The sequence below is a fragment of the Pollicipes pollicipes genome, unplaced genomic scaffold, assembly GCF_011947565.3.
Source record: "Pollicipes pollicipes isolate AB1234 unplaced genomic scaffold, Ppol_2.1 Scaffold_3447;HRSCAF=4054_pilon_pilon_pilon, whole genome shotgun sequence".
NCBI lineage: Eukaryota > Metazoa > Arthropoda > Thecostraca > Pollicipedomorpha > Pollicipedidae > Pollicipes > Pollicipes pollicipes.
This window is the reverse complement of record NW_023596297.1, coordinates 4980417-4989766: the sequence shown is the minus strand read 5'-3', so window position 1 is coordinate 4989766 and position 9350 is coordinate 4980417. Positions and strand designations below refer to the sequence as shown.

Below are 9350 nucleotides of genomic sequence, written 5' to 3'. Positions count from 1 at the left end.
TTCGTAGTGTTCGTTTGGGTCCGGGGTGGCGTGGGCCCCGGAAAGTCGAGGCCATTTGTTCGTTGTTTGGAGACAAATGGGAGCGCTCACATGATTCCGGGTGCCTCGCGACGATGGCTTCGCTGTGCCATCACGGCGAGACCGATGGAGGTGCCAGAAAGGAGACTGGAAGCTCCAGCCAGAAGGGGTGATCACGGCGCGCCGCCCTGCTGCAGCGTTCGCAATAGTTAGTCAGCTCTATTGTCGTTGTGAACTCAGATGGGGGCTTGTAAATGAATACAGCGCGCGGACTTGTACCTGGCTTTGCTTCTTTACCCGGGCTACGGGTACGGTATTCGAAGTCATTTGCTTACCCGCAAGTTGTAATGATTTCGGCACCAATACTATGCCATTTACCGGCTCATTGCGCAGGACATCTGAAGAGGCACCAAGCCAGGAACCGGAACAACCAGCGCGTCTGACATTCACCGAGGTCAAAACTCCTGTCAAAAGACGTGCCTGGTTCTAGCACGAGTCCCTTCAGTACTTTACATCGTCACTTTTCGCAGTGTTTCACACAGCTACGCTTTCTTGATGTTACACTGAGTTTTAAAGTTAACGTTCACAATTTCACGAAGCAGTGTTGTGCGTGAGCAGCGCCATTACTCCAGCCCATACTGTCATCTTCCGGCAGACGCCACGTTCACTTAGCAATCTTTATAAATTGAGATACTACATTTAGCACCAGTAAGAACATAGAGAATCCGATTGGCCGTCGCAGCGGCGGCGAGAGAGAACAGTACAGCGATGAGAGGCCGCCCCCAGTATTAGTGTGGGCACGGTGCCGCCTGCTGCCGAGGGGGCCGGCCCAAGGTTAGCAGCCGAGGTGGCTCCGTCCGCGGACGGGACGCCGCGCGCGCGCGCGCCGCCAACAGCGGCCGCCCGCCGCGCCATATAGCCTACGAGTATGGCGGACACTGGCGCCGCCCGCCGGCCGGTACAAAATCACCTGCGGGCACGGCGGCAGCCCCGCCGTCCGCAACTAAAACCACGGCTCCGGGCGCGACACGGAGAAAACACGCGGGCTGATGCAGAACTGGTCACTCACGCGTGGAATCAACAGGCACCCCTTCAAAGGGCATAGAACACGCGCACCGAGTCGGTGGAAAACATTCAAAAAAGCGTGCACACGTCGCGGACGAAGTGAGTTTACAAGAGTCGGTTGTCAGAGCTGTCTACAGAACGCCGTCCGCAAAAGATGAGGAAAGGCAGCGACTGAGCCGGTAGTCGGGTATTACTTACACAACTCTACAACTTCTAACCAAGACAGTCATCAATATCGCACACCGGCTACCACACGCCACGCCGACCGCATCGAAAACGCCGCAGCGTTGAAAATGGCGAAGAGAACACTAACGCGGGCGCGGTTGCCGCGTTGGCCGCCATGGCCGCCGGCTGCCATTGTGCGTGCGGTGCGTGGCGACCGGCTGGGCGACGCGCGGGGAACACGGAACAGACACGGACCGGCGGCGGCGGCGGACGCGGCCGCCTCTACAGCAGGCAGCACCACTTCTTCCGGCCGAGGTAGCCCACCTTGCCCTTCTCGCGGCCTCGTCGCTCCTTCTGCCGACGGGGAGGGCGGGTCAGCGGGATGGGCCGCGGCGCCCTCAGGCCTCGGGACGGACCCTGCCCCGGAGGCCGGCAGCGTGACACTGGGCGCTCGCTAGAGGCCTTGTAACGCGACGCAGGTCGACGACGGAGAATCGAAACACGACTGGGCGCCAACTGTCGGGACAGGGAAGCCCAAGAAGGCCACATCTTCAAACTGAAAGACAGGGCGTGGAAGAAGCGGTTTCGCACGGTAGGGTCGCGGTTTGTGCGGATGATAAAAAAACAGACATTCTAAGGAATCCCGGCAGTATATCGCTTGAGTGTTTCAGTACAATGTAGTAGAGCAGTCACTACAACGTAGAAAGATTATGCTACATGTAGCATGCTTACGACAGCTATCAATTCGTTACCCAACTTTCACTGAACAGCGGAAGCAGCATAGATTACCTTAATCATACGGCAACAAAGAAACATGCATACAACCACACGTTAAATGAGTTTTGGAGCTAACGGTTTAACACCAAAAATTCGGTGGAAAACATTGCCAGGTGGTATGCATTTTGGGATTGTTCAGAAATATTTTTTACACCACCATGACAGGCTACAAGCAATTGGCGTCCGTAACCGTTTCACCGTTTTATATGGAACACGACTTAAACATATACTTGCAAACCTGCTCCGGCAGTGACAACCATTGTTCAGAATCTCTGCATTTAATGACAAACAATCCGCAACGAAATGGCACGTAACGATACCGATCTGACATCAAATAAAAGACAGGGAGGGTGATCATATGCGCGGACACTTACACATTCCCTACCTGTGACACAGGCAAAACTTAATGGAAACAAGCCCTGGACTCAGCAGTACCTGTCTGCTAACGCTTCGTCGGCCTGCTGGGGCTCAGGCAAAGAACGTACCGCCCACGAATATTCCATCTCATTTAATTTTCATGACTAGAAAAGCAGGAGCTGCCATGGCTGAACTCATGTCGCGTGCGATTTTCATCAATGGAGTGCTCAATGTGGTGTTCATGACCGTTCCTTCCCATGCAACGCCAAAGGGTTGCAAGAGTTGCAGAGTCTTCCCATGCAACGCATTTCAAGTGCTATTTTTCGGTTATTGAGGATGGCGGTGGCGGCTGCCCTCTACCCACCGTATGTTGCAGGAGTGACGCGTTCGTGCGTTCATGGGTACCCTCATCGAGTTTGGCTTCCCTAAATTCAGTGTATAAAGCATCGTTCACGACCCTCTCCCCGCGTTTGCCGCGCAGAGCTACAGGAAGAGCGCGCGATCCACGACCACTTGCGTCGCGTCTGATTCCACTGATTACAACGCGGGAGTCTTAACCGACGGCTTGCGTCGCGCCTGATCTCAAAGTGCAGACCGTCATTGACTATGATCAGACGTCACTGCTGCTGCCAGCTGCCGTCGCGCTCGTGTTTCTGGACTAGTGTGCCGGTGTCGGTGCTGACCATTCACAGCCCGGCCACGATCCACCCGGGATGTACGCGGCACCGTCAACATCCACTCACATCGCGTTTGATTTCCCTGACTAGAGTGTAGAAGGCGTCGTCGACACCCATGCGCGTCTTGGCCGACGTCTCGATGAAGGGAATGCCGTAGTTTTTCGCCACTTCCTTGGCCTCGGTCATGTCGACGGCTCGCGTCGCCAGATCGCACTTGTTGCCCACCACTGCAACACAGAGCGGCGGGAGTCAGAACGCCGCTGCGGCGCAAGCGGCTCCCACCACTGCAACACTGGGCGGCCGGGGTCAGACATCCGCTCAGCCAGCGGCCTGACCGCCTGGCCGTCATTACATATGCAAAAGTCTTAACAGGCAAAGATGCCGGCGATCACAGCGTTCGTTGCATGGCTGTCAGCAGGTGCAAATTATTACTAAGTTCATTGCGGGACCGGAAAAACCTATGGAAAACATACATGTTTCGCAAAAGTTTCTGTGTCTTACAATGATTTTCCGCCACCACAATTCAACAGAAATCAAACGGCACACCAGAATGCCTCTATCCTTTACATGTCACCCACCGCCGGTCAGCATGAGCTAGCCTAGCAGCCCGCACGGCCGTCGTCAACAGCGGCGGTGCGGCTGAGCCTACACAGCAACCCACACGGCTATCGCAAACAGCGGCGGTTCGGCTATCAACTAAGCAATTGTTGAATTGGGTCATATTCTCCCACATTATTATTATTCCCGATTGTCGTCGATGCGCTATCACACGCTTTGTGTATGCACTCGAATAATGACGTTGGACGACATATCCGTAGCATCACAAATATGTCATAGTTATTTCCGGATCTCACTAACGCGCTTACCGAGGGAAGTGCGACTTTTTGACCCATAGTTCTTCTACATTCGCATAGCCTTCTTGGAAATCATATTATATATATTCATATTCATATATATATATATATAAGTGCACCGGGGCTGAGATACGGTCGTGCTGGAATAGTGTGAGCGACAAGAACATTCAGGTGTAAGGGCACGACATGTGAAATGCCTTTAAAACACTCGTGTTGCGTCCTTGTCTCAGCGTCAATAACCGCTAAAATGCAGTGGCAATGCCCTTCACGAAACTGTACGATAAAAGGCTGAATTTTGCATTATATATATATTATTCTCCCGTACTTTCTCTCACCACTCCTAAACTGCCCACGTCCATCCACCCACTTTGCAAAACACGGTCCACACTGGTGCATGCTGAGGCAGGAGCTCAACGCCCGACATGACCGACTCCCGTATGGATCCGCGCATGGTTGTCTCTGACCTTTCGGCGCGTCCGACCTCCCACAGCTACCATAGCTGGCGCAAGGGTTTCCCACCTCATTAATCTGCTTTTCAGGGTCTGGCCGCGTTGTGCCATTCTTTCAAGACGGTACTGTGAATCTAAATGACGGACGCCCGATTCGAGCTACGACGCTGCTTTTCTGGAATTTAGCCTCAGGATAAATTTGACATTACAAACAGCGACCTTCGTGGATCACAACATTCCTCGTGTACCCACAAAATCTGTTCACCGTTTGCCCTTCCACCCAAAGTCAAAACACCTGTTCGAAACGTGATCAACTGTTTTTTTTTGTGTGATAAATCTGATGGCAGTTAACAAGTTATGTCCATACTAATCGCTTGCCATTCCCGCACAGTTCACAACGCCCAGAGTCTGAGGTTTCACCCCAAGGCATCAATGCCACTTCGTCAGCACCAACGTAGCCTGGTCAGAAGAAACAGCGACCTATTGGCTAGAACCTTTCTCAAACACCTGCTCCGTGATTGACTTCAAAACGCACTGGTGGCGACGATCATCAGGGACGTCACGCTGAAACGACCTAAACGCGCGCACAGCGAAGTGTGCGAGAGCCCGCGCACAGGTCGTCCGTAGCCCTCAAGATGCGAGACGCACGCATACGTCGCATGCCAGATACTGCGCGTATCACCCAAAATTGAGAACCACATGTGGCATACCCACTGGCATCTGCACTACATAGCGGATGAATTGACGGATCCTTCAAACCTTAGTCGTCTGTAGCTTCGACCGGCCAACCTGGACTTGAACAACGAAAAGTGAAGCGATTTGCGCAAGCTTTAGGTGCCCGGGCCGCACATAATAATGCCCACTGGTCATGACAAGTCCCACGTATTCACCGCATGTTTTAGGCGCCCGAGCTGCACATAATAATGCCAACTGGTCATGACAAGTCCCACGTATTCACCGCATGTTTTAGGTGCCCGAGCTGCACATAATAATGCCAACTGGTCATGGCAAGTCCCACGTATTCACCGCATGTTTTAAGTGCCCGGGCTACACATAATAATGCCAACTGGTCATGACAAGTCCCACGCACTCACCGGAGAAGGTCTATCTCACAGTTCTAACAGGTGGAAGTCTCTTTCTAAATCGTGCTAGTCGGTGAGCTCGTTCGTACATTGAGGGACACTGCCGGCAATTTCCTCCCGGCGATCAATCCACCGATAGCACCGTGGGCAGATAGATCCACCGATTCCAGCCATCAGTGCACTGCGTGGAGTGGACTGAGAGCACTTAGAGAAGAGAGTGGAGTAGATCATCTGCATTTGACCGCCCCGCTTCCCCCACACACACTGGTAGCGGACCATCACCTCCAATGTGAAGTATTATTACATCACATTCATTCAGCTGAACACACGTAACACAGCTCACACGAACGGTGCGAGTTGTGACATGATTCCATCGCGCATTCCTGCCCATTTTGCATGCATCGAAATGCTGTTTAATCACAAGGAGAGCGACATGAGGTAACCGGGGACTTGTGCGCATCATATCTGTTCCTGGCAAAGCGGTAGGGAAAGCACATGAACCAGAATGTTTTGTTTTTGCACACCCACAGCCTCAGCTTATGAAAGGTTTAGACACAGGAGTGGCTGAACGACTAAAGAAGACAAGTATTTGCGTTTCAGAGGCGAAACGGAGCTGGCGTTCGTTGAAAGCAGAGGCAAGAAACGAACGAGTGTTGGGGAAAACAGGTAAACTGTTCGCGTGAAATCGTACCGACAGCCGCCCCTCCCCCCGACACAACATTGAATTAGCAGCCACAGGTCACGGACACTTGCACAACAAAAGCATGCAAAGGCCCAAGACGTCTGCTGCCTGCCATCTCCCTATTTCGGGTATCCCCAACTAATAAACCATTGCCGGTTGGCGGACCCTCATAGTTCACGGAGCGCACGCCTGGTAACAGCCAGTCTTAAGCGATCGTGGCCAACAGCGATGCACCCGCCATGAACGTATGCAACCGAAACGAAAACCAGATGCACGTGGGCCTACATCAGACAGCAAGAAGTGTAAGCACCCAGAATTCATCAGGCTCCAGCAGAAACTTTATACACTGAAAACTGCTGAACAAACATGTCCAGAGATCCATGTCTTCACGCCTGGGACGTTGGCAGATCTCGGACATCCGCGTCCCATTATCAGGCACCAACGGACCCCGCACATGTACGAACGAGGGCACTACCGAACGCCGGGTACGTAGGACCGTAGTGACATAGGACCAATGGGCATGTACAACTGATGGGTACATAGGACCAATGGGAACATGGGAAAAATGAGTATGAAGGGCCAATGGGTGCGTAGGATTATTGGCCAGTGGGTATGTAGGACCAATGGGTACACAGGACCAATGGGTACATGGGACCAACGGGCACGTAGGACCAATGGGTACGTGGAACCAAAGGGTACGTTAACGAGTTGGTACGTGGGACCAATCGGTGCTCACCGTTCTCGTGATAAAAAACACTCAAGGAAGCCTACTTCTCACGGCATGGCTGATTGACACCCAAAAATCACGGAACAAAGCTAAGAGCTGGCAGGCACCGACTGCAGATATACACTGATACGGGAGTAACTACGTCCGGAAATGGAGAACGACAGATGAGGAACTTGGGGAGGGGAGGGAAAACTGACCAAAACACTTTTTGACGGAGAATATGCGACAAACGTGCATTTCATAACAACCATGTCCTTCATGAACCCCGGGCGTTCAGCCCACAGGCAACTACGGACCCCAAACTCACAGCGCTGCGGCTGTCGCAGCTCCCCCCATCCCCACCAGCAGATTAAAATTAACAGGAGCGCGAAGGGCTAACCGGCGACACGCGCAGCACATAAACACGACTGACTGCTGTCAAGTACTCACAGATCATGGGCACGATATCGGCGTCCTTGACCCGCTTAATCTGCTCCCGGTAGCTGCTGATGTCCTCGAAGGACTTGGAGTTGTTCACGGCAAACACCAGCAGGAACCCCTCGCCAGTCCTCATGTACTGGTCTCGCATGGCGCTGCCGGTGTGCAGGCGGTGAATGCCGTCACCAGCGTCACGGGGCGGCGGGAGGCGGTCGACACAATCATCAGCATCGCGGGGCGGTGCGGTTTTTACATGGTGCTTTCTTTGTTGAATTTACATTACCTCTCCCTAGGATCACCTTGTTGAGGGTGGTGCCAGAACTGGCAGACCGTGCCAAAACTGTTGTCCTAATTAATCCGATACAAGTCGGCCGACTCCAGGATAGAGGCCATGTGGCGGATGTGTGGGTGTGTATGGGATGCAGGTGGTAGATGTGTCAGACAGTCAAACATAATTAAACATAATATGCAAATGTCTTTGCAAACAGGAAACGGTTATCCGCAACACAGAAAAAACACCCTGCAATTATCCCCTGCCACGGGAGCCACAATCAGACCTTAGCAAGCATTCAGGGCAATCCGTAACACACGGACCAATGACACCATGTAAAACAGCAAAGCTTTTCTTTCGGTCTAATGCCATTAGCGCAACACCACAGCCGACCAGTGGAGGCGCTGCTGGCCGTAGACGGACATCTCCCACTGGTGTGTGTGTGTCACTGGGTCTTTACGACGCACTGAGTTTCTGAGACTATATGGCGTCGCCTGCCTCTCACCATGGCGAGAAGGGCGGGCACCGCGGGGAATCTAACCCTGTACCTCTGGTCCCCAGACGCGCAGTGGCTAACGCATACGCGTTAACCGCAGACGCGTTAACCACTACGCTACCGGCACCCCCACCTCCCGCCGGTCTGTTCAGTGCCTTCCCTGTACCCGGATACGGAGGCGGGGCGCCACTAACCTGTACTCCTCTTGACCTGCTGTGTCCAGGATGTCCAACAGGCACGTCTCGCCGTCGATGACCACCTGCTTCCTGTACGAGTCCTCGATGGTCGGATCGTACTCGTCCACGAAACTGAAACACGCAACAGCCAACCACACTGAGCTGCGGCGCGCCACCTTACTGAACGTAAAACAAACTCATCACCGCTGGACGGGCTCCAACCAACCAAAAACGGGCACTCTTGCTAAAGCTGTTGTGTCAACCTGCTCCAACAGATCCATGTAAATAGCCAAAACATACCACATTTTGAGAAGTGATCTAAATGATTATTGATCAGGTACAGAAATCATGATGACATATTTGCAGTTGTTAAACCACCAATGCATTTAGAACAAGAAGATAAAGGGCAATCCCAAACAGATATACATTTGATCCAAAAAACAGACTACAGGATCTGTGTTCTAGATTCCATCAGCAAAACACATTCTATTCAACAACAGAAGACATATTGGATCTGGTGTCATCCATGGGATCCAGACACATGCTAAGTGGAATAATGACCTCACTGAATGTGTACCTAATTCAAGTAACTCATGATAGGGAGCTGCACTTACTGGTTCTGAATCAGTTGAATGGTGAGTGCACTCTTTCCCACGCCTCCAGCTGCAGGCACAAACAATTGTGTTGGGGACTGTTGTAAGCCACACTGCACAAAGTCCATGGCTTAGGTTATGACCTTGATGTGTTGACCAAATGCTCAGCAATAACCAGGAGCTGAATGGTTAAATGACTCTTTGACATATATTATACAAAAAAGGCACGCTAAGATCTGTTTCTTACACAAGTAACTACCTTACTTTGAAAAAGACAGAATGATAGTTGAAGCATCCAATCAAAAAGTGATAAATGGTAAAAAACCAACCAACCAAGCTTACATCAGTTCTAGACTGATGTGATTGTTATGGCTCAGCGAACTATAACAAACAGCAACACCTACAACCAATGGACACCCCCAAACCTTTGATATAATTGAGGAAACAACCAATGGCAGCTGCAATGTTCATTCTGATTGAATGGCTTTCTAGGATTAGAGTTCATGCTAAGCAGTGCTTGCACAAATGCTGGACCCATCATTTG

General features: G+C 51.9%; 1 protein-coding gene across 1 annotated transcript; it reads right to left on the bottom strand.

Moving 5' to 3' along the window:
• Positions 1 to 681: 681 nt before the first annotated feature.
• On the bottom strand, positions 682 to 8995 carry LOC119091386 (ras-like protein). The gene is made up of 5 exons (XM_037214155.1): positions 8828 to 8995; positions 8232 to 8345; positions 7283 to 7425; positions 3126 to 3286; positions 682 to 1602 (listed from the first exon to the last, which is right to left on the bottom strand). The coding sequence occupies exons 1-5, from the start codon at positions 8932 to 8934 to the stop codon at positions 1531 to 1533; spliced, it is 597 nt and encodes a 198-aa protein (XP_037070050.1). The 5' UTR covers positions 8935 to 8995; the 3' UTR covers positions 682 to 1530.
• Between the last annotated feature and the right edge of the window lie 355 nt (positions 8996 to 9350).

What these genes read in the sequence shown, in the direction of transcription:
- LOC119091386 (XM_037214155.1), bottom strand. Translation starts at nt 8,934, where the DNA reads ATGGACTTTGTGCAGTGTGGCTTACAACAGTCCCCAACACAATTGTTT. An exon ending in ATTCAACTGATTCAGAACCA is followed by an intron (nt 8,346 to 8,827) that starts GTAAGTGCAGCT and finishes TGCGTGTTTCAG; the next exon opens with TTTCGTGGACGAGTACGATC. An exon ending in TCAGGGAAATCAAACGCGAT is followed by an intron (nt 1,603 to 3,125) that starts GTGAGTGGATGT and finishes CCCCGTCGGCAG; the next exon opens with AAGGAGCGACGAGGCCGCGA.